This window comes from Leopardus geoffroyi, chromosome D1 (assembly GCF_018350155.1).
Source record: "Leopardus geoffroyi isolate Oge1 chromosome D1, O.geoffroyi_Oge1_pat1.0, whole genome shotgun sequence".
Lineage (NCBI taxonomy): Eukaryota > Metazoa > Chordata > Mammalia > Carnivora > Felidae > Leopardus > Leopardus geoffroyi.
The window spans coordinates 108,039,787-108,064,473 of record NC_059329.1 but is presented as its reverse complement, the minus strand read 5'-3'; the positions used below and the strand labels follow the sequence as shown (position 1 = coordinate 108,064,473).

The following is a 24,687-nucleotide window of genomic DNA, read 5'->3' as shown; positions in this document are numbered from 1 at the left end:
CTCTCCTGGCCACGACCACCATCCTTCCTGGTTGCTCAGCTACACCTGGCCTTGCCCAGAAACTCCCATTTCTAGGTGCCCCCACTCCCCAGCACTAATCCTCACACTCAGGGCCTTCCCCCTGCCTGATGCTGGAACCACGCTGTCCATTCATTCCCAGCTCCGAGCCCAGCCCCCAGGGGGACGCCCGACCATGTGTCTCACACGCCACCTACCCTGCTGTTCCATCTGTCGGGGCGGCTCCCCACCCGGTCCCATCCACACCGGCAGGCCTGCGGGGCTCGGAGATTCACTCGACAGATAAGCCAGCATATGCATGGCACCTTATCATATTTACAAAGCCTTCTTGCTGCCACTGTGGGGGCACCACAGGGGCTCAGCTCTGTCCCTCGGTGAGCGTCGGTCTCCTCATCTGTAACATGGGGGTCCTCATGCCTATCTCATGGGGTTCTCGCGAGGACCAGATGACCGGAAGAGTAGCAACTGGTCAGTAGGGGTGTTGTGCTCCTACTGTGAGCCTGGCTCTGGGCTAAGCGCTCTGGACTTCGTGGATTTGTCAGGAACATAGCAGTTCTTCGGCAAACGGCAGCTGTTTGCATCACGAGCGTATAACCTTCCACACGCATGTGCACACACCTGTCACGGATACCTTTAGCAACACCCCCAGGGACCTGGTGCTTACTCACAAGCCTCACCCACCCCGGCCGGTGTCCCCCAGGTGTGCACAGCACGGGGATGGACAGAGGGGCGAGCTCCCCGCTCCCACTGCCTGCCCCCAAGCTCCTGGCACCTGTGCACCAGCCCCCACTTTGCCGAGTCATTCAATTGTACCTCAGTCCCCAGCCCACCCAACGCCTCAGCCCCACACGCCAGGCAACAGCCTCGTCATGCACACCTCCAGCTGCCCAGCCCTTCTCTCCACGCACAGAGACCTGCTCAGGGGGTCCCCGTGCACACACCCCTCGCTCCCAGCCTGTGCTGCTATGGGACTCCTCTGGTCTTCAGACTTTCTCCCATCTTCCTCGGCAGGAGGAGGTTTGCAGCAGCACCGGGGAGGGTCCAGGGGGCGACATTTGAGTCCCAGCTCTGTCACTTCCGAGCTCTGTGACCTTGGGGGAGGGCCCTTTTCCCCTCTGAGTGTGTTGCCTCATCTGCAAAAGGGGGCAGTGATCAGACCTGCCCTGACCATTTCCCTCGCCCGGCCCTGGTGGAATCCAGGGAAACATGGGACACGTGGAGTTTTGTAAATTGCAAGGTGCCAAGACGAGGAGTTTGAAACGTGAGCATTAAGGCAACGTACTTTCGTCTCTGTTAGACGCTGTCCTAAAGTGCTTTACGTATATTAGCAATGCTAGTATTGCCTCTGTTTTCTACCTAAGGAAACTGAGGCCCAGAGAGGCTAAATAATCTGCCCAAAGACACACTGCTAGGAAGAGGGAGAGGTGGCATTTGAACCCAGGCTCCAGAGTCAGTGCCTCCGATCACTGTCTTGTTTTTGCCCACTGCTAAGGCGTGGCCGGATGCGGGCACGCTCTGAGTCTTTCCAAAAAAGTCATCAGGGCTGGCAGGAGGGAGCAGAGAAGGGAGGTCAACCCACCAATCCTGCCCGAGGTTTTAGGGAGGCCCTCCAAAAGCCCCACTGACTGAAAGGGACCTTAGGGCTCAAGGAGTTTGATGTCCCCTCCCATGTGATTCAAGAGCCCCCTCCAGAGCTCCACGGAGCAGCAGTCACCCGCCTCGGCTCACACACCTCCACAGAAGGGGGACTCACCCCCCCCCCCCCCCGAGGCAGCCTACTCCGCTGTTGGATGCTTTAAATTGGCAGCAAGTTTCTCTTTAGCTCGAGCCAAAATCTCCCTCCCCGCAACACGCACTTCTCCCACCTGTCCACGGGCTGCCTTCTGGGGCCACCAGAATGTGTGTAAACCCAGCTCTTCCTCCCTGGCGCCTGGGGGAGGCCCCTGCTGTCACACTCCCAGCTGGCATGAGAGGGAGCTGGCGTGAGGGGAAGAGAGCCAGAGGGAGGCTGGCATTCCCAAGGCTGGAGGTGTGCGTGTGCGTGTGCGCGTGTATGGTATAGATGTGGCTGGAGATGGGGTGGGTGGATGCTGGGAGAGGGCCCCTGGCCAGGGGCTCTGCCGGCATGGGGGCATGGACCATCTCTTCCCCTGAAGTTTGCGTCCATTTGCTTAGTTTGCATTGGCGGTGTGGGGAGGGCTGAGGCTTTGGGTCAGGTGGAAGGCCCAGGACCTGAACAGTGGGTACAGTGGGAAGCATCTAGAATGGAAGGCCAGCGACCTTCGTTTTAGTCTTGCTCTGCCGTGTGGCCCTGGGTCAGTCACTGCCCCTCTCTGGGACTCAGTATCCACCTCGGAAAAGGCGAGAAGGATGACCCTCCAAGAGCTCTGAGGCCTGGGTCTTTCAGCCCCGGGGGCAGACGGAGTCTGGGGTGTCTGCGAAGGGCAGTGGCCCCTGTGGAGGCCAGATCAGAGAAAGGTGGGCTCCGAGCTCCCCGCGTCCCTGTGGCCTGTGCACAGTGCAAGGGGGGAGGGAGGCGGTAGACGCTGGAGCCAGCAATGTCTTACCTACACTCACTTGGGCCAATGAATGAATCAGTCTAAGCTTAGTCTGGGGCCATGAGAGCAAGTCCCCAAACTGTAGGTGAAATGAGACAGTGCGCGTGTGTGGTGGTCCGGCCAGGTGCCTGGTGCACGGCGCGGAGCCCAGAAGTTGTAGCTCGCACGCCACGGTGGCACTGGCCTGGCCTGGCCGCGGAAGGTGAGAAGGAGGCTGTCAGCCTAGAATGACCTAGGAAAAGCCTGTGGGAGAGCGTTCAGTGGGCAAGAGAGTAGGCCAGGGGCCTGATCCCCTCCCCCTCCAGCTCCCATCCCCACTGGCTCAAGGCTGCAGGGTTGGGGGCGCTAGGGAGCTTGACTGGGGGCAGAGTCCCACATGACATGGGAGAGGTCAGGTCCCCAGAGGAACAGTGGCCCCGGGCCCAGCAGTGGCTGGCAGTGTGTGCTGAGCTGACGTCAGTCAAGGACGGGATATCCCGAGGCCGCTCTGGCCCGTGTCCCTGCACCGGCCAGTGGGCGCTGGAGAAGAAGAGTGGGTCGTGGGGAGCCAGTGCCTGGTCTGTGGGTGCAGAGGGCTTCCAGTGCACTGCCTGAGCCTAGGGGAGGGGCCATTGCCTTGCACAACTCCAGGGGCCACCGTTTACTTGATGTAGTTGTGCAAGGCCAGCCCTGGCCCATGGCTAGGAGATCTGAGTCCGGAGAGCCGTGTACCAGGAGTGGAGGAAGGTTTGCAGGATTCCCCCTGCATCGCGGGAGGAAGGGTGGGTTGGAGGCTGGGTCAGCAGAAGCTGGAAATGCAGGGTGGGGTGGAAGGGACCCAGGTGTCCACTTAGCACGCACTCCTCTTGGGGCCATCGCTGTCTCACAAGCCTGAAGCTGCTCCCAGGGTCTCTGGGTCCCTGGAGAGAGGACCCAGGGAGGGCTGGGGCTTCCTCCTGGCCAGCCCTGCAGCCCCTGTGCCCCGGCGCTGAGCCAGCCTGGCCTGTGCTGCAGAGCTGTGGGCTGTGGGGAGAATGAGTAATGAGTCTTGAGGGGCCCTGGTTCCCAGACCCTGCCCTCGCCCCTCCCTGGAGACACCGCACAAACCCAGCCTCTGCCCCCACCGCGGGCTCACAGGCGTTGTATCTGCTCCCTTCCCACACTGTCCTTGCACATCTTGGCAAACACAGCCACTCTCTCTCACTCGCTTTGCCCCCCTCCCCCACCCAACTGGCCTCCGGGACCCAGGCGTCTGCCTCCCAGCCCTCTGGAGGCCTCCTCACCAACCTTCACTCTATCTGTCCTCTGCCAACTTCCGGAACAAGGGGGACCTTGCCCCTAGGCTTTCTCAGCAAGAAGCCCCCTGCCAGCTCCCTAGAGGGTGGGGGATTGTGAGTATGGCAGGGGGATTGGGTTGGGGGTGGGGCAGGGGAACTAATCCCTCCCTCTCCTGAGCTGAGGGGTGAGAGTGGACAGCCTGCACAAAATCCTATTCCCTCGGCTAGTGGAAATCGATAGCTAATTAATTCCCTCCCCAAAATGTGTCCGGAGGTGGGGGTGGGGGTTGGGGGGAGGCGGAGAGAGACTGAGACCCCAGCAGGGGAGGGAGGAAGGAGGTCATTTTTCTGCCCTTCAGGCCTGTGCCTCCGCTGGGGGCCTCCCTGCCCCTCCTGGAGAAAAGGGGGAGTTTGGCCTTTCCCTCCCCCAAGCCTGAGGGTCCCCCTCCTCTGCCCTGGGCTGGGGGCGCATGTGTGTGGGGGTAAGGGCGTCAATCAGGCTGGGAGCAGGTGCTGCATTTAATTTGATTGGCTAATTAGCCCGCGCATGTTAATTATCTCCATTACCCAATGAGGAGAGGCAGTGGCAAAGCTATATATAACCCGGACAGTGTTTGGAGGGAGAGGGGGCTGTCTGCCTGAATCGTCTTCTGTCCCCTGCTTGGGAAGGGGCAGTGAGGTGGGAAACTTGAGTCCCCACTGAAGCCCGTAGGACTGGGGGTGGGGGGGTGGGGGTGGGTGGGTAGGGCAACAGTCAGAAGAAGCCAGATAGAAGGATCTGAGAACTGGGCTTTGAGGGTCTCTTGGAGATAGCTCCCCAAACCCTACCCCTGGTCTCCTGGGACCTTCTCTGCCCCCTCTTCCTTTGGCACACATGTCACTCCGACCATCCCTGCCCTCCGATGACCCTCTGCTCACTCCCCTGCTATGGATTTTTAGGGGGCCCCTAGCTTTCTCTCTCTCCCTTCGTACCCTTGCTCCCATGTAGAAAGGAACCACACCCACCCAACCTTCTCCTGCCCCACTCTCCTCTCCTTTTGGTTCCCACTGCTCTGAGTGAGACCTGTGGCTACCCCACCCCTTGTCTCCTTTGTGGAAGGCTGCAGTCTGACACGTGTGGATCTAAGTCCCAATTCCTGCTGACAGGCTGTGTGACCTTGGGCAAGTCCCTAGACTTCTCTATGTACGCTTCCCCAGTGGTCAATGGGAATAGTGGGGCTTCTCAGAGTGATTAAGTAAAATGCCATTGGTAAAAATGCCCAGCCTCCAGGGCCTTGACAAATGCTGTTTGGATTTGGAATTTAATTTTCTCTAGCTTCTCTCTCCTTTTCTCCCCATCAGGCCACCTTTCTCCTCCATTACTCTTCTGTCTCTGTCACTTTTCGTGCCATTCCTCTCCTCAGCCTTCAATCTTTCCCTGTCCCTTCCGAAACTTTGGGCCCTCCCTGCTTCTCTCCCAGGCTTCACCCCACCTCCTTCCCTTCCTCCCTCCCCAAAATAAAATCAATGCAATATTCAGGAGGGTTGTTGGATATAAATAATTACGACTTGGAGTTTAACGAGATGCAAATTCCCCTCCCCGGTGTGGGGTATAAATTGCTCTCTGACAGCCCGTTACAAGGGTAATCATTTCAGAAAGGCAATTTTATGTAAATGAGCCTGCCTGCCTCCTGGTGGCTCCCCCAGCCGTGGATGGGGAGGGGGTGGAACCCAGGGGTGAAGAGAACCCAGGTATTGGGCCAGGCCCGAGGCTGAGGACTGGGAACTGGGGCTTGAGGGGACAGACAGACATTTAGGTTTGTGGGCTGGTGAGCAGTGGGGTTAGGACCCAGGAAGGGGTGGAGTGTTGTGTGTGGGGGGAATCAGGGACGCAGAATCAGATGCTTGTACCCTTGTGTGGATGGAGAGGGCTTGGGGCCTGGATGTTCGGGTCACAGCTGGCTTCTCTCCCTTGCCCCCTTCTCAGCCAGGTTACCCAATGATCCCATTGACGAATTGGCATTTAATTAATCCCAATGAATTATTTAGCAACTTCATCATCCAGCATCAGGAGCTGATGAGACAGAGCCGCGACTGGCTGGCGGTGGGAACACCACACAGAGGTTGGGTGACTCAGAGAGGAAGGGCCTGGGGTCACCAGCTGGCGGAGGGTCTCCAGGCCTCACCCACAGGAACTGGCCCTGGTCGTGACTAGAGACGGGTGTAAGGGCGGCTGCACTGGGCTCCTATGAACTTTAAGATGCTACTACCCACCCGCCCACATCTCAAATTAATAATTACCCTAATGAGTGCAAGTGTTGGGCCCCCAGTTCTACTATCTATGGTGGTCTCTCTTGTTCTGGGACTCTCTTCAGGTCAGGGCCGACCCCTCAAGTCCTAAAGGGAAATCATTGGGTGCCTGCCCGGTGTGATGGGGGGAGTCACGACCCTTGATCCCTTAACCCTTTCCCCTCCTCCGAACCCCTCCTTAACCCTTTTCTCTCTGTTTCCCCGCAGGCATCCCTCCCCCGTCTTTCGTCGGAGCCCGCAGCGGGGGAGGGGCGCCTCCACCGCCGCCCAGGGAAGCCGGTACCTGGGCCTCTGCGCCTCGCCCCGCGGCCGGGCCCATGGCACTGTGAGCCGGCGAGGGAGCCCCGCTCGGCGCGGGGGGCGCCCGGCCCCCTCCCCGCCCCATGCGCCCGCGGCTCTGAAGCCTGAGCGGGGCCGGGGGCCGGGCGGGGCCGGGGCCGCCGGAGGCATGGCGGCCGGGAGCCCGTGGCGGCCGCCGTCGCCGCCGCCGCTGCTGCTGCTGTTGCTGCTGCTGACGCTGGCGGCGGGCGCGGGCGGCCTGGAGTTCGGCGGCGGCCCCGGGCAGTGGGCTCGCTACGCGCGCTGGGCCGGCGCGGCGAGCAGCGGCGAGCTCAGCTTCAGCCTGCGTACCAACGCCACGCGCGCGCTGCTGCTCTACCTGGACGACGGTGGCGACTGCGACTTCCTGGAGCTGCTGCTGGTGGACGGGCGCCTGCGGCTGCGCTTCACGCTCTCGTGCGCCGAGCCGGCCACGCTGCAGCTGGACACGCCGGTGGCCGACGACCGCTGGCACATGGTGCTGCTGACCCGCGACGCGCGCCGCACGGCGCTGGCGGTGGACGGCGAGGCCCGCGCCGCCGAGGTGCGCTCCAAGCGGCGTGAGATGCAGGTGGCCAGCGACCTGTTCGTGGGCGGCATCCCGCCCGACGTGCGCCTCTCGGCGCTCACCCTCAGCACCGTCAAGTACGAGCCGCCCTTCCGCGGCCTCCTGGCCAACCTGAAGCTGGGCGAGCGGCCTCCCGCGCTCCTCGGCAGCCAGGGCCTGCGCGGCGCCGCCGCGGACCCACTGTGCGCGCCTGCGCGCAACCCCTGTGCCAATGGAGGTCTCTGCACGGTGCTGGCCCCCGGCGAGGTGGGCTGCGACTGCAGCCACACGGGCTTCGGCGGCAAGTTCTGCAGCGAAGGTGAGCAGGGGGGTGGCTGCTGCTGGGCGCCGGGGGGAGGGGGTTGTGGGGGGGTGCTCGGGAGCGAGCGGCCGCCTGCGCGCGTGTCCTGGGGTCGCGCGGCCTGCGGGGCGGGGGGGGGGGGGGGGGGGCGGCGCCTGCGGCCGGCGGGCGCTAGGGCGTGTGAGAGTGTGTACCTGCACGCGAGGGTCGTGAGGGGTGCCCTTGTGAGCGGCGGTGAGGACACCTGTCCCAAGGAGAGGGAGCGTGTGGCTAGCCAGTGACCCGTGTGGGCGTGGCCAGTGCAGGCCCTGGGGCCACCTGTGGATAGGGCTGTGTGGTCTGGTCCTGTAAGGGGCTGGCGAGAGGATGAGGGTCCGGCCCTTGGGGGGCCTGTGGGGCGGGTGGGTGAGGGAGTGTGTGCTCTTGATCTGTGTGGGCGGGGTCTTGTGCGCGGGGACTGCGGGGGGCTTAAGGTCGAGGGCCTGGGGCGGAGTCCTGAACTAGGCCCCTGTGGCCCGCGAGGCTAGGCGGGGTGCGGGGCCCGGAGGGTGAGAGGCCGGCCCGAGGCGGGGCGGGGCGTGAAGGGCGGTGGGTGGGGCCTGTGTGGGCGGGGCCTGCGAGGCGGGGGCGCGGCGGGCCTGGCGCTCTCGGCAGGTGCTGCAGGCAGAAGCCTGTGAGTGTTTGCGAGTGAAGATCTGGGAGGGCGGCGGGTGAGGCCGGGGCGGGACCGGAGGGTGAGGGCCTGGGAGTGGGGAGAAGGGAACGCCGGCGCTGCGGCGGCAGGTGAGGGAGAGTGGGGATGGCGAGGTTGTGACTGGAAAGGGAGCTTTGGGGAGGGAGAGCTTTCACCGGCGCCCCAGCTGCGAGAGGCGGAGCTGAGTGATGTGAGGGGCCAGGGACTCTGCAGGCTGTGGTTCAGGAGGATGGGGAAAGGGGGACTGGAAGGCATCTGTGGTACTTTGGCTGGCGAGGGCGTGGGGGAGACGGTCCCCATCAGTTTGGGGGCGGGGGTGGCCGTGTCTTTCGGCCCTGGTCGGTGGCCGCAGGCATGCTTTCCCCTGCAGCAGACCCCTAGAAGCTGTGAGCCACCTAGCAGCTGTGTGTGTCTGATCCCCTCCCCGCCCCTCCACCCCTGCCCAGCCGTAGAGTCTTTTGGGGAGTGTGTGCGGGTGCATGTGTGTGCCCACAAACTGGTGCGGCTCTGGGACTGCTCTGGGGGTGGGTGTGCTCCTGGCTGCCGGCGTGTGGACAGCCACCCCAGGAGCTGAGTCTGCAGGTGTGGCCCTGGGTTTGGGATGCACAGTATTTTGACTGTGTATCTGTCGCTGTGGTAGAGGGATCCATGAGGAAAGCGTTTGGATTGTTTTTGTGGGGTTATTTGTACCAAGCGGCGGGATGTATCTTCAGGAACTGTGTGTATGAAGTCACCTGACACCTTCTCACCTTTTCTCCCAGGAGTTCCCGTGCTCCCTAAACTGTGATTGTGTGCGTCTGTGTGTGTTTGCCAGCACGCAGAGGCTGCGAGTCTGGCAGTGTGTATATTCCGTGCAGATGGTCTGCTTGACTAGTAGTGTTTACAGATAGGAGTCCAGTGCCTAGGAGAGTGAATAGTACACACGCGTAAGGCGTGTGTTCAGGCGTAGATACCGGTGTGCGTGTGTTTTAATGCAAGACCTCAGAGACACTGGAACTCCGTAAGGAATCTTTCTTTCCATGACTTTGAATTTGATTCTCTGGTCTCTATGACCTTTCCCCTCCAAGCCTTTCTAGGAAAAACAGGATGGTGGCATCTGGGTGGCTCCGTCGGTTGAGTGTCTGAGTCTTCATCTCGGCTCAGGTCATGATCCCAGAGTTTTGGGATCGAGCCCAGCCTCGGGCTCCGTGCTGAGCGTGGAGCCTCCTGAAGATTCTCTCTCCCCGCCCCTCTCTGCCCTCCCCCTCTCTCCCAAATAAATAAATAAATACATAAATAAAAAGAAAATGGGATGAACCACCCCTCCAACTTGATGGAAGGGGAATTTGAGTTAGAGAGAGGTTACAGTAGCCCGTCTCACGGGCAGAACTGGGCCCGAGCGTATGAAAAATGCAGCCAGAGGCACACTGGTCAGTCAGAGCCCTTGTGTCCATTCCCTGAAGGGATTTATTGGCCAGAGGCTCCTAGTGAGTCACACAAGGTGTGTGCTTCTGAATATGGGCTGTGCGGGTGTGTGGCAGAGATGTGTTGGCGTCCGTGTGTGTGGGAGGGACAGGTGTGTGTATCACGGGGGCGTGTTGGATGTGTTTGGGGTGAATGTTCGCGTTAGCTGTGTTGGAGCTGGGAGATGGCTGTGTATCTGACCCATTGTGTGTGTGTGTGTGTGTGTGTGTGTGCGCGCATGGGGTAGCTGTTGTGGTTTGTGATAGTGGTGGTGCTTTGTCTGTGATAAAAGGGCAGGGATATTCCTCTCTGTGTTCCTTGCACCTAATATAGTACCAGACACTTAGTGGGTGTTTGATAAAAATTTGTGGAATGAATTAGGAGACATTAATAAGCATTTGAGAGAATCAAGTCTTGGGTGAGGCTGTATGTGTATATGAAAACCTGTCCGCCGATATTTTCAGATATATGTTGGGGGTTGGCATGGGGTTGTAAGCACTGATTGTGTCAGGAGATGACAGGTCCAGTGACAGTCCTACTGATTGGCCTTCCTCTCCCCACCCTGTGACCTCATTCCCTCTCCTTACATTTGTTCCCATTTCCTGGGCAGCTTTTGCAATATCCTGTGCTCATTAGACTTCTTCTAGAACATTCTCATCCAGCCAGGATGAGAATTCCATCTCATTTCCCATTCCAGGAAAGGAATGCACTCCCACCCCTAGGTATTGGGGTTGAGGATGAAGGCTTTGAGGGGAATATCTCCTCATCTCTGAGATAGATCTCAGGGCCAGGGTCCCCACGTTTCCCCAGAAGTTCCAGTTATTTCATTATTAAAATTTTTTTTAAATGTTTATTTATTTATGAGAGAGACAGAGACAGAGCACGAGCAGGACAGGGGCAGAGAGAGAGGGAGACAGGCTCCAGACTCTGAGCTGTCAGCACAGAGCCTGATGCAGGGCTCGAACCCATGACCTGCGAGATCATGACCTGAATTGAAGTTGGACGCTTAATCGACTGAGCCACCCAGGTGACCTCCAGTCATTTCATTATTATCTGCTTTGAGTGATTCTCAACTTTTTTGAGATTGTAGGCGTTTTTAAAAAAAGTTTATTTATGGGGCACCTGAGTGGCGCAGTCGGTTAAGCGTCCGACTTCAGCCAGGTCACGATCTCGCGGTCCGTGGGTTCGAGCCCCGCGTCGGGCTCTGGGCTGATGGCTCAGAGCCTGGAGCCTGCTTCCGATTCTGTGTCTCCCTCTCTCTCTGCCCCTCCCCCGTTCATGCTCTGTCTCTCTCTGTCCCAAAAATAAATAAACGTTGAAAAAAAAATTAATAAAAAAAAAAAAGTTTATTTATTTTGAGAGAGAGAGAGAGAACATATGCGTGCATGCAGGGGGTGGGGCAAAGAGAGAGGAGAAACAGAATCCCAAGTAGGGTCTGTGCTGTCAGTGCAGAGCCTGATGTGGGGCTCGAACCCACGAACCGTGAGATCATAACCTGGGCCAAAACCAAGAGTCTGATGCTTAACTGACTGAGCCACCCAGGCGCCCCAAGATTGTGGGCATTTTTAAAGGTCAGTCATTCTCAGTACCCTTTCCAAATAGTAGTTATTTTTGTATCCATTTGCTGTGAGAATAGATGGCTCAAAGCTACTATGAATTCAGGAAAGCTTTTAGATGACTTTGATGTTATGTTTGCCATTGTGGTTAATCAAATATACCTTAGAAAATTTTTTTAGCTTTATATGCAAGACATATCAACCTGCCTTCAGTACTTGGTGTGCGTATGGATCTGTGGATCCTTTGGAATCCCCTGCTGCCTTCCTGGGTCCGGGCTTACCCATTGACTGAGAACTTCCCTGTTAGGATATCTGTTGTTTTTTTTTTTTTTTTTTTTATAGTTTATTTCTTTTTGAGAGAGACAGAGGCAGCGTGAGCAGAGCAGAGGAGGGGCAGACAGAGAGAGAGAGAGAGAGAGGGAGAGAGAGAATCCCCAGCAGGCTTGCACTGTCAGCACAGAGCCCTCGGCGGGGCTCGAGCTCACAAAAGCGAGATCTTGACCTGAGCCGAAACCAAGAGTCAGACGCTTAACTGACCTAGCCACCCAGGGGCCCCTCATGTGCGTGTTTCCTAAGTTTGTTGGTGATTCAATTCAACAAGTAGTTATTGAGGCCTCCTTCGTGACGGGCCATGTATTGAGGGCTGAAGGGGAGCCAGAAATGAATAAGACACTGCTCTGGGAGTTGACTGTTTAATTTTTTTTTTTTTTTTAACGTTTATTTATTTTTGAGACAGAGAGAGACAGAGCATGAACAGGGGAGGGGCAGAGAGAGAGGGAGACACAGAATCGGAAACAGGCTCCAGGCTCCGAGCCGTCAGCACAGAGCCCGACGCGGGGCTCGAACTCACGGACCGCGAGATCGTGACCTGGCTGAAGTCGGACGCTCAACCGACTGCGCCACCCAGGCGCCCCGGAGTTGACTGTTTAATTGGGGAAACACATTAAAAAAAAAAAAAAAAAAGCAGTCCAGTCTGTGGTTAAGAGCACAGATTCTGCAGCCAGACTGCCTGGGCAGTGACCTTGGACTTCAACTCTCTCCACCCTGGTTTCCTTTTCTGGAAAATGGGGGTAATAACAGTACCTACCTTACAGAGTTGTTATGGGAACTAAATCAGCTAATTCACATAAAATGCTTAGAATAGCGTCTGGCTCATAGAAGATGCTCAATAAACAACGGCAAAAGAACAACACAAAATTGTGTGGTACGTGCCCAAAGAGATGCAGCTAGGCAGTGCAGCTTAGTGATTAAACCCCAGACTCCTGAGGCTCAGAAGGGGGTTTAAATCTGACTTCTGCCCTCACTGGGCCCGTGACAGCAGGTGGGTGCCTCACGTGCGGACTAATTTGTCCTTGTGTGTAAGTGGGGCTAAGCGTGCTTGTCTCACAGGTCTGTTGTAGAAGTTAAAGGAATACCTGATACACGACTAGAAGGTACTACTATCACAAGCAGAGTGCCCTTGGGGTTTTTAGGAAGGGGATAGTTTACAAGTTGGAGAGTGGTGATCAGTAATAAGACGCGTGCTATTGAAGACTGACCTTGAACACGGATAAAGAAGGTTGGGTTGAGGAGGCCCCCATGTGCAGGCCCTGGCAACAACTAAGGCGTGGAAGGGAGGGATGTGTATGTCATGGCCATTGAGGGGCGCCAAGAATATAAGGCAAATAGTGGAGTCGAAAGCAGGGAGATCAGGGGCACCTGGGTGGCTCAGGTGGTTAAGCGTCCGACTCCTGATTTCAGCTGAGCTCATGATCTCACGGTTCGTGAGTTCGAGCCTGCATCTGACTGTCAGTGCAGAGCCTTCTTGGGATTCTCTCTCTCCCCTCTCTGCCCCTACCCCGTTGCCCTCTCTCTCAAAATAAATAAATAAGCTTTAAATAAAATAAAATAAAATAAAATAAAATAAAATAAAGCGGGAGAAGTAGGTTGAAGCCAGGTCTTGGAGTTTGACTTAAATCATTCAACCAACATTTACTGGAGGCTGTGTATGGGGTATCGGCAAATGAAGCCACAAAAGAATTTTGAGGAGATAGAGGAATCAGCAGAGCTCTATATCAGAAGCGGGGAGTGTGGTGTAGAAGGATTTTGGGGGGCAGAGTTAGGCAGTGGAGAAATCGGTCGGGAGATAGAAAAAGATAGTTGGGAGAGACTTGGGTGGTCGAAAGAGATCTTGAGGCCCTGGACCTAGCTTGTCTTGGGGAGTGGCGAGGGCGGGTGGCGGTACTTGGGAGCTGTCGCTGGAATCTTTAGGACTCTGCCTCTTGCGGGGCAGGGAGGAGTCAGAGGTGATGAGGTTTCCGGTTTGCTGCGGTGGAAGGAGGTAGAGGGATGAAAGGAAAGGGGAAGCCGGGGGGCGGGGAGCGGCGTTGGGCCACAGATCATGCACGTGTTGAGCTGCGTTGCCCCTCAGTGTTCTCAGACGGAGGCATCCAGGCTGCCGGAAATGTGGAGACCAGAGCTTTGAGCCGGAGGCAGGGCTGCGGAGGGAGACCCTGGCACCACGGGCGTGTGTGGAGAGAGAGAGTATTTGAAGCTCTGGAATCAGAGGAGGTGGCCAAGGAGAAGGTGATGAGACTTCAGAGGAGCCCACAGTTGGGAGGCAGAGGGAGAGGAGCGGCCGCAGACACAGCCAAGGAGCAGTTGGAACAAAAAGAGACCGAATCACACAGTCAAGGGGGCAGAGCCCGGGGCCTCACAGCTGGTGAGCGTTTGCTAGGTGTCTGGAATGCCTTGGGTCATTTTTACTCCTCGTGGCCGCCTGCGATGTAAGAGGCGGAATCTGAATCCTGCTGCCCCCCACCTTTGTCCATTCTGCCTCCAAAGGCTCAGGCAGCGGGTGAGCTGTGTCCGTGAATTACTTGCCTTTGGTTTATTGGTGTATTTAGCAACCGTGTTTCATCAGAAACCAGCAACCCCCCAAATTCTTCAGGTCACAGCTCCTCCCGCAAGCCAGGATGTGATGAGGGCATTACTGTATTTGTCAGCCAGCTGTCCCCGCACTGAGAAATTGGTCGGTAACATGTCAGTCTCCCGGAGCCCTGGGGGAGGAACTCACCCTGGGAAGTGGAGCGTTATCCCACTTAAAATACACAACTCACCAACAATGAAAGAGCATCCCGGATGGAAATCTTTCGGAGATATATGTTGCACGCCCCTCTGCCTCACTAAGCATAATATTTGGAGAGTGATTTCACCTTTTCCGGATGACTCAGGGTGTCGTGATTCCCCTCAGGTGTTGCATCGCACTGTCACACAGTGGTTCGTTCCTTCGTTGAGGTTTGTCCCTGCCTGAAATGATGCCTGGCTGCTGTACTTTGGATTTCTTATATTAGCTCTTGCTGATTTTTCCACCTCCGCCCTTACGAGGAGTTGTCAAGGAGCAGCCCACAACCATCTCTCTTTCCCTCTCTCTCTGTCTCTTTCTCTCTCTCTCCTCTCTGTCTCTCCATTTGCGAACTTGGAAAATCAGCATTCCCAAGCGTGTTAGGCTTGTGTGTCACCACCAGTAAGCGGATTCTGGGTAAGGTCCGAGAGGCTCTCCTGTGCGAAAATAACAGTCTTTCAGGCATCACTGTTAAGGATGTTCGTTTCGGCCGCTCAGAACTTTTTCTTTTCGTTTGTTCCAGTCTTCATCACTGTCCTTGATTATGAACCTGCTGGGATCTCGAGTTCGTGTTGGGCAATACCACGCATGCCCTCTGGTGGGGCGGGTAAGCCCCCTGTGTGTGAAAGGTGACTACTTGAGGTCACGTGTTGTGGGATCACCTCTGATACCCAGGGTCCGGACAGTTTCTGCTGTAGAGACGGCTCCAGGCTCGAGAGAGTAGTGCAGGGAGTGACTGGCGTAAGAGCCCAGAGAGAAGACACATACTCACAAGGAAAGCCTCCAATGGCAGAGTGGCTGAGAGCGAGGGCTGCCCCGGGGGTTGCATCTGGCTTTGCCACTTGCTCTGTGTGTCAGCTTGGACCATTTACTTAATCGCATTGTTCTTCAATGTCCTGCTCTGTAAAATGGAGGCTATAATGTTGCCGTAAGGACTAAATGAGTTATACGGAAATCTGTTACAACGCGCCAGGCACTATTCTAAATGATCGGTAAGTGTTCCCGTGATTATTAACCCTGGTGGTCAGAGAAGGCTGCAAGGAGGAGGCGGGACTTGGCGAGATCTTGAAGGCGGACTGAGTGAGATTTGTGGAGGTGGAAAGGACAGGGCAAGGGCTTTCTCTCCAGGTGAACAGCCTGAATGAGGAGTCTAGGAGATGAGTCGTGGGACAGGGTGGGTCGGGGCGGATGAGGAGACCAGGATTGCTGTGCTTCGAGGGAGTTAAGATCAGAAACTGTAGATTAAAGTCGGCATCTAAAAAGTCTGGACTTCCAGCCAAGGATGTGGCCCATTGGAAGTATTTCTTTTTCAATTTTCTTTAACCTTTATTTATTTTTGAAAGACAGAGAGACAGAGCATGAGTGGGGGAGGAACAGAGAAAGAGGGAAACACAGAATCCAAAACAGGCTCCAGGCTCCGAGCTGTCAGCACAGAGCCCGACGCAGGGCTCGAACCCACGAACTGTAAGATCATGACCTGAGCTGGAGTCGGACGCTCAACCAGCTGAGCCACCCAGGCGCCCTCTGCCCCCCATTGGCAGTATGAAAGCCAGACGGATGTGGGTTCAGATTTTGGGTCTGTTCCTCACCAGCAGTGTGCCTACTGGGCAAGTTTCTTCCACCTTCTAAGCCTCAGTTTCCCCAATCTCTACAAGAGTAGAAACAGTGTGCCCTGCTGAGGTGGCAACGGTGAGGAAGTGAAACAATGCATGGAAAGAGCCAGGAACACTTGAAGTACTCGGTATGTGAGAAGTGTTTTTGATTATTCATTCAACAAACATAGGCATGCCTTTTTCTGAGCCAGGAACTGTGCACACAGCTGGAGGTAGAGATGAATGAGACGTTGTCCTTGCTCTTGGATGTTACACAGTCCAGTCAGGAAGCAGACATGGAAACGCAATCGCAATGGAGATACAATAAGTGAAATGATAACACAATGTGCATATTGAAAGCTGGCACAAAGGCGGGTGGCCAGGGGCGCCTGGGGGGCTCAGTCGGTTAAGCGTCTGACTCTCGGTTTCGGCTCAGGTCGTGATCTCACAGTTCGTGTGTTGGAGCCCTGCATCCCGCTCCCTGCCCCCCACCCCCCCCCCAGAGCAGAGCCTGCTTGGAATTCTCTTTCTCCTCTCTGCCCCTCCCCCCCACCTCCCACTCCCCCTCTTTGTGTGCACTCTCTCTCTCTCTCTCTCTCTCAATGTAAATCAACTTAAAAAATTTTTTAAAAGGGGCGCCTGGGTGGCTCAGTCAGTTAAGCATCCAGCTTCAGCTCAGGTCATGATCTTGGGGTTTGTGGGTTCAAGCCCCACCTCGGGCTCTCTGCTGTCAGCATGGAGCTGGCTTTAGATTCTCTGCCCCTCTCTCTGCCCCTCCTCCGCTCACACGCTCTTCCTCTCTCTCTGTCTCAAAAATAAACATTTAAAAAAATTAAGAAGAGGGTGGCAAAAAAAAAAAAAAAAAAAGAGGCGTGGCTAGCCTTGACTGGGAGGTCAGTTGGGACCAGAAACAGAGGTGTAACTGACCTGGTCTTAGAACAAGAGTTGGCTTTCTCAGGCAGCTGAGGGTGACAGGAGTGGGGATAGAGAACAGCGTTTCAAGCCGAGGGAACGGTATGTGCAGAAATGTGGCACATTAGGGAAATGGACAGCCGTGGGTGGGGCTGGAGCCCGGACTGCTGCAGGAAAGGAGGTGGGAGGGAGGCATGGACCAACTTTGCATGTACTTTCCTGAGAAGACTGGACGGTTCCTGGAGGCATTAGGAAGCCTTGGAGGTTTTTTTATTTTTTATGTTTTCTAATGTTTATTTATTTTTGAGAGGGGTGGAGAGAGAGAGAGAGAGAGAGAGAGAGAGAGAGAGAGAGAGAGAACGAACACCAACGGGAGAGGGGCAGAGAGAGGGGGAGACACAGACTCGGAAGCAGGCTCCAGGCTCTGAGCTGTCAGCACAGAGCCCGACGCGGGGCTCGCACTCACAAGCGGTGAGATCATGACCTGAGCCGAAGTCAGACACTTCACCGACTGAGTCACCCAGGCGCCCCAGCCTTGGAGGGTTTTAAGCAAGGTTGTGACTTGGTTGGACCACTGTGGTTTGCGGACTATGAATTGTAGGGGAAAAGACTGGCTGTAGGGGGAGATCATTTAAGAGGCCTGTTAATGTTCCGGGGGAGTCTTTGAGGGGGGGGTCTGGACTTAGGGGTGTAGGGGGGATGGAGGGATGAAAAACACTTCTAAGGTTTTAGAAGGTGGAAGTGACAGGACCGGGAGATTGGTATGACAAAAGGGCAAGGCTGATTTCTGGGTGCCTACCTTGATCAGGGAGACCAACCAGGGGGAGGCTCCGTTGCAGGAAACCAGGGGTGAAGGGTGAGGGCGTGGGCTATGATGACCTAGGAGCGCAGTGATCAAAGTCAAAGGTGATTTTGTGCTGCGGGGCGTGCTTCCCTTTCTGCCCACAGGAGTAGGTACTACACCAAGCTCCTGAGATCGCTGTGGGGCTGATGTGTGAGATGCATGTCGAGGGTCATGGGCACTTGGGCACTTAGCTAACTAACGGCGTCTCGAGCCTGGCAGAGTGGGGGGGCACACGCTGGGTGCTCAAGGAGTGTTGGCTGAAGGCAGTGCCTTTGCCAGATGCAGGGGAATGGGCACTTTGTGGCGGGGGTGGAGACAGGCATGGCTTTGGCGCTTGGAGGTCGGGGAGCTGTCTGAGTAACCTCTGAGCAGACAGATGGGGACGCCGATCTGGCATCCAGGGAAGAGGCCCAATCTGCAAACACAGGTTTGGGAGTCCTTCAGCCACGGAAGCGAGCTCTGGCCAAGGAGGGCAAGGGGCAGGGAGGAGCATGGAGGGCGCAGGACTGAGCCTGGAGGGGTCCGTGATGGCAGGCAAGGGACACAGGTGAATCAGCAGATAGCAAAGAGCAGCAGAGCTGGAGAGGTCAGTGGGTCTCTCGGAAGCCAGGAGAGGGAAGACGTGGGCAGCCAGCAGGCCAAGCTTGGTCGCCACACCTTCCGGAGCCTGGCACGACGACCCATGTTTGCGGCAGGTGGGAATACTCTTTGAAATACGAGCCATGTTGGAGTATCTCGAAATCACCGGGCCTCCTTGTTTGTACGGGTGCTGGGGAGACACTGGCACTGACTGACCAGGGCCTTAACCCACGGGTTCCAAGGGGATCCAGGGGTTCTCCCGGGGGCCCCTCTCTAGCCCAGCATCACCCCCTGCCATAAATGCGATGTGTTGCAGTTTATGTAAGAAAATCGTGGTATACACAGCCATTGGGGGATGCCGCTGGCAGGTAAAAAAAGAAGGTCTGTGTCTGTGACCCACGTAGATACGTAAAGGCGTATGTGTGTGTGTGGGTTTAGCAGATGGAGAGAGGTGGGTCGACAGACAGAAAGAGAGAGAGCTGTGCTCATCACCGGGCATGAGTCTTTAGCCAGCGGAGGAGTGTGGGGTGCAGTGGTGGTGCATGCATCTAATATTAGGTATTAGATCACCGTGTGGGTATTGATTCTGCGTTCAGCCTGTGTGTGTATATTATGGAGGGGGTAGAAGGTCTGATAATCGACAGTGTGTGTGTGTTTCTGGAGTATGGCTACCCCCCTAAGAACGAATGAGCAAATAACACAAAATGATGTCGAAGGGAGGAGACCGTGTGCACACGCGGGCGTGGGTATGCACCGAACGGCTGTTGGTGTGTTTGCGTGCGTCTCTTGGGGCCTACACGCATGTGTGCGTGTGTGTGTTTCCCTGCTGGGTCTGTATTTTTTTCATTAAAAAATGTTTATTTTATTATTATTATTTTTTAGTGTTTATTTATTATTGAGAGACAGAGCATGAGCAGGGGAGGGACAGAGAGAGGGGGAGATGCAGAATCCGAAGCAGGCTCCAGGCTCCGAGCTGTCAGCACAGAGCCCGACGCGGGGCTCGAACTCAGGAACCGCGAGATCATGACCTGACCTGAGCCGAAGTCGGACGCTTAACCGACTGAGCTACCCAGGCGCCCCCCCCCCTCAAAAATGTTTATTTTTAAAAGAGAGAGACAGACTGTGAGCGGGGGAGGGGCAGAGAGAGAGGGAGACACAGAATCCCAAGCAGGCTCCAGGCTCTGAGCTGTCAGCACAGAGCCCAGTTTGGGGCTCGAACTCAGGAACTGCGAGATCATGACCTGAGCCGAAGTCGGACGCTTAACCGACTGAGCTACCCAGGCGCCCCCCCCCCAAAATGTTTATTTTTAAAAGAGAGAGACAGACTGTGAGCGGGGGAGGGGCAGAGAGAGAGGGAGACACAGAATCCCAAGCAGGCTCCAGGCTCTGAGCTGTCAGCACAGAGGCCGACGTGGGGCTCGAACTCAGGAACCGCGAGATCATGACCTGAGCCGAAGTCGGACGCTTAACCGACTGAGCTACCCAGGCGCCCCCCCCCCTCAAAAATGTTTATTTTTAAAAGAGAGAGACAGACTGTGAGCGGGGGAGGGGCAGAGAGAGAGGGAGACACAGAATCCCAAGCAGGCTCCAGGCTCTGAGCTGTCAGCACAGAGACCGACGTGGGGCTCGAACTCACGAACCGCGAGATCGTGAGCCGAAGTCGGAGGCTCAACTGACTGAGCCCCCCAGGCGCCCCTGGGTCTGTATGTTCGTAGGTTGTGCAGATTCTCTTCCCGCCTGCGGCTTCAGCAGGTGGGCCCTGAGAAATGTCTGGAGACGGGGTTGGGGGGGGCACAGCCCCCCACAGAGCAGGCCAGAGCCCCACCTACTCGAGGAGTTGCAGCCTAATTGAAGGAACTGCCTCTCCCCTCTCCCCCTTTCTACCCTCTCTTGACCCATTTGGTGCACTTCAGGGCCAGGCCCAGGCGGACCCCTAAGAAGGTGAGGGCTGGCTACCCAAAGGCTGTGACGTAACTTAGGGATGGGCCCGCTGCAGTGGGACCCCGTCCCATCCCTGAAGTGGCCCGTCCAGCCCCGGGGGGCACTTCACTTCACCCAGCTGTTTTTCCTAGAATCACAGAACCCGAGCCACAGGGGCCGCAGAAACGATGTGTCCATGTCTGTCATGTTTACGGAAGGAGGGACCGGTAGTAGCTCAGGGAGGTTAAGTGACTGGAGTCACACAGCCCTTGGAGGCCGAACTGTGTTTTGTGACTGCGTGTGGGTGACTGTTCTCCCCCGGGTGGGTGGCGGGGTGGTGGTTGGGTCTGGGTGTGCAAAGGCCTCGAGGGTGAGTTGCGTGAGAGATTATATGCGTCTCTGGATCGCTAAGTACCTATGTGTGTCAGTGTGTCACTGAGTGTGAGCGTGTCCCCATCTGTCTCTGAGCCACAGTGGAAGGCAGGGGAGGAGCTGTGCCTGGGAGAGTCAAGACTGCCTGACTGCTGCGCCTGGTTCTGCCTCTGATTCTCCATGTGACCTTGAGCACTCATTTCCCTGCCCCGGGCCTCAGTTTCCTGAAATGCACCATGAGACGTGGGTCCTCCTGGACCGTGTGACCCTGTGTGTGAGGCACTGACTCAGGGAACAGCTCTGTCTCTATGTTGTCCCTAGCAGAGCCTTCCGGCGTGGGTGACTTGTGTCAGGGCCTCGGGGAGGGACGGCAGGGCACCGGGACCTTGAACTCATCTCTCCCCTTGAGACCCCGTCCTCGGCACCCTCACTAACTAGCTTTCCCTTTTTCTCTCTCTCTCTGCCTCACCCTTTCCTGACCCTCGCTGGCTTACAGAGGAGCACCCCATGGAAGGTGAGTGATGCTTTCTGGTCACTGGGGTGGGGGATCGATCCCTGTGCGGGCTTGTGCCAGGGTGTGTCGTTGGCCACCTGCGGGCTCCCTCTCCTGCCCATGGTTGGGGCCCCTTGGGGAAGGATGTCTGGGTGTCCTCTCGGCTCCCTCAGCCCCGCCCCTTGCCTGTTCCCTCTTTATTGCTTTGCTGGGGAGAACTGCCGGGCAGGGGGCAGGCCCTTCCACTCCCAGTCTTCGCGGCCAGGCTGCGACTGGCGATTCTTCTTAGGGAGGAGACTGGAGTGAGGGTGAGGGGAGGGGACTGGAGGAGTGAGAAGTGAGTGAGGGGGCACCCTTTTGCCCAGCCCCGCTGAGGAGGCTTAAGAGGGCCATGCAGCCGGGGGGGGGGGGGGGGGGGGGGCGGGGGGGGGCGGTGCTCACGTACAATCTGCTCTGGGCTCTGAAGAATGCAGGCAGGGGCGGGGGCCCGGGTTCCCGGGGCAGCAGGTGTAGGTGGGTGGCAGCTTCCCTGCCCTGATTGACACTGGGGCAGGCCCCTGGTCCCTGCTCCACGGGGCCGGTAGGTAGGGGCGGTCTGCTTCTTCCTTCAGCCCAGGCCGAGGGCAAGGGCAAGGGCAAGGGCCGGAGTGTGCCTCTCTTCGGAGTCCCTCTGTCCATTCTTTCCCTGTCTTTTGTTTTGCCTTCTCTCTCTCTCTCTCTCTCTCGTTTCTATATTTACTTTTCTTTTTCACTAGGGCTCTGTCCCTGGACCTCTTTCTTTGGCTCTGCCGGTCCCCAGGCTCTCTCTGGGCTCCTGTCATTCTCTGAACCTTCCCCTCTTGCTGTGGCTTTCCCTGGCCCTTTCCCGCCTCGGGGGTGGACTAGATCAGCGAGAGGGGAAGATCACGTGGGATGGGGGGCACGGGCGCAGGGGCACCCACATGGCCACTGTAGAGAGGGCAGGTGGCAAGGTGTCCCATGTGCGTTTCCTGGAGAAGCAAGAAGCAAGTGGCGGGTGGGAGGGATGCAGCAGCTCTAGGCTGAGAGCTCCCTGGGCCTGGGCTCTGGTGTGGGAGGAGCAGGGGGAACACCCAGGATGCAGGAGTCCTGGGCAAGAAAGAAGGGAAGTGCTTTGGGCTTGAGTGTGGGCTGGAACCCATTTTTCCTTGTGGGGTCCGCAGTTCGGCTTGTCTCTTACTGATAGATGCCTCTTCTCCTTGGAAGTCTTCAGTTTCCCTGGTCCCGGTGGGCAGGCACCCATCTGTGTGTGTGTGTGTGTGTGTGTGTGTGTGTGTGTGTGTGTGAGAGAGAGAGAGAGAGAGTGCACGTGTGAGAGACAGTGTGTGTGTATCTGCATGCACATGTGAGTGAGAGTGTATTTGTGTGCATTGTGTGTGAGTGTGGATGTGTGTGAACATGTGTGTATACATGTGTGAGAGTGTATGCGTGTCATATGTATGAGAGAATGTATGTGTATGTGTGTGCAGGTGTGTGTGTGAGAGTGTGTATATGTGTCACATGTGTGAGAGTGTATGTGTGTGCAGGTGCGTGAGAGTGTGTGTATATGTGTCATGTGCGTGAGGGAGTGTGTATGTATACAGGTGCATGTATGAGTGTGTGTGTGTGCACATGTGTGTGTGAGAGTGTGTGTATGTGTGCGGGTGCATGTGTGAATGTGTATATGTGTCACATGTGTGAATATGTGTGTGCAGGTGTGTGAGAGTGTGTGTATATGTGTCACATGCGTGAGAGTGTGTGTGCAGGTGCGTGTGTGAGAGTGTGTATGTGTGCCACATGTGTGAAAGTGTATGCATATGTGTGTGCATGTGTGTCACATGTGTATGTGTGTAGGTGCACGTGAGTGTATCTGTGCACATGCATGTGTGCAGGTACGTATGAGAATGTGTGTACATGTGTGCACATGTATGAGGGAGTGTATGTGTACAGGTGCATGTATGAGAGTGTGTATGTGTGCACGTGCGTGTGTGAGTGTGTCATATGTGTGAGTGTGTGTGTGTGCAGATGCATGTGTGTGTCATGTGTGTGTGCCATGTACGAGAGTGTATGCGTGCGTGTGTGCACGTGTGTTACGTGTGTGTGCAGGTGCATGTGAGAGTGTATCTGTGCACATGTGTGTGAGAGAATGTGTACGTGTGTGCACATGTGAGTGTGTGTGCACGTGCACGTGTGAGAGAGAGTGTGTGTGCAGGTGCGTGTGTGCATGTGTCGTGTGTGTATGTGTGTAGGTGCGTGTGTGTGTATGTGCCATGTGTGAGAGTGCATGCATGCGTGTGTGCACGTGTGTGTCGCGTGTGTATGTGTGTGCAGGTGCGTGTGAGTGTATCTGTGTACATGTGTGTGCAGGTGCGTGTGAGAATGTGTGTACATGTGTGCACATGTGAGTGTATGTGTGTACACGTGTGAGAGTGTCACATGTGTGAGAGTGTGTGTGTGTGCAGGTGCATGTGTGTGTGTGCCACGTGTGTGAGAGTGTAGTATGTGGGTGTGCGTGTGCGAGAGTGTGCATCACGTGTGTGCGCAGGTGCGTGTGAGTGTATCTGTATGTGCTTGTATGAGTATGTGCCGGTGCGTGTGTGAGAATGTATGTACATGTGTGCACATGTGCGAGGGAGTGTGTATGTGTGCAAGTGCATGTATGAGAGTGTATGTGTGCATGTGCATGTGTGAGAGTGTGTGCATGTGTATGTGTGTGCAGGTGCGTATGTGTGAGAGTGTGTGTGCCACGTGTGTGTGTGCAGGTGCATGTGTGAGAGTGTATCTGTGCACGTGCATGTGTGAGTGTGTGTGCAGGTGCATGGGCGAGAATGTGTGTACAGGTGTGCATTGTGTGAGGGAGTGTGTATGTGTGCAGGTGCATGTATGAGAGAGTGCGTGTGTGCGTGTGCAAGTGTGTGTGCACGTGCGTGTGAGAGTGTGTGTGCGCACACGTGTTCACAGGACTCTCCTGCTCTGTTGTGCCCGCATGCCCCCGTGCACGTCTGTGCATACGTGCTTGGGCACATGTGCCCGAGTGTGTGTGGAGGTGTGCGCGCCTGTGTCATCGTGGCCCACGTCTCTGTGTGCCTCTGTAGGAGAGTCTGCATCTGCGTCCGCATCTCTGTGTCAGTGTTTACCTCTGTGCGTGAGAGAGAGTCTGTGTGTCTGGGTGGACGCAGCCTTCTGAGGGCTGGAGATAAGATTTAGTGCTGATGTGACTTTTACTTGCTCTTGATGTCATGTCTCCTCTGGAACAAAGGGAGAGACGGAGGGAGGAAGGGGAGGCGGGGGGCGAGCCTGAAGGGAGAGGCTTGTGGGGAGGAAGAAGGGGGCAGAGAGATGGGAGGAAGGAGGAGGTAAGTAGAGGCAGGAAGAGGAAGCGGAAGCGGAAGGAGGGGCAGAAAGGAGAGAACTGGGGAGGGGAAAACAACGAGGCCATGGAAGAAAGCAGGAGGGCTGCTGGGGAGAGGCGACGGAGCCAGGAGGGGACAGAAAAGGGAATGGTCCTCTTCCAAGCACGCAGGACCAACAGGGACAAGAAGGGAAGCTGGGTTTCGGGGACGGGTGGGGAACGAGACCTTTTGGACACCGCTGAGCCGTATCTTGGGGGCAGCATGGTGGCCTGCTGGTTTGGAGGTGCACAGCACGTGCCCACACGCGCGCATGCACGTGTGTGTGTACACCTGGAGGTGTGGTGCATCTGTGTGTCTCTCTGTGACGTGTCTGCTTGTGTGTCTCTCGATCTTGTCCCCTGTAACCCTCTTCCTGCTGGTCCTCTTGGGCTTCTGGTAGGAGAGCAAGGAGGAGACTGAGTGGGGAGGTGTGGTTTTGGGGGCGGGGCTGGGACCTCCTCTGTGGCACAGTGCTCTGGATGTTGCAGTTCAGATCTTGGGGT

At 56.5% G+C, this 24,687-nt stretch overlaps 1 protein-coding gene across 30 annotated transcripts in view; it reads left to right on the top strand.

The window, feature by feature from the left end:
- Positions 1–24,687, top strand: part of NRXN2 (neurexin 2) — a 109,270-nt gene that overhangs the window by 2,636 nt on the left and 81,947 nt on the right. For all 30 annotated transcript variants that reach the window (XM_045485806.1, XM_045485803.1, XM_045485797.1 and 27 more), the window contains exons 2-3: positions 6,329–7,305; positions 20,799–20,816. In XM_045485806.1, coding sequence (XP_045341762.1) covers positions 6,570–7,305; positions 20,799–20,816 — 754 coding nt within the window. In that variant the 5' untranslated portion in view covers positions 6,329–6,569. The remainder of the gene's footprint in view (positions 1–6,328; positions 7,306–20,798; positions 20,817–24,687) is intronic.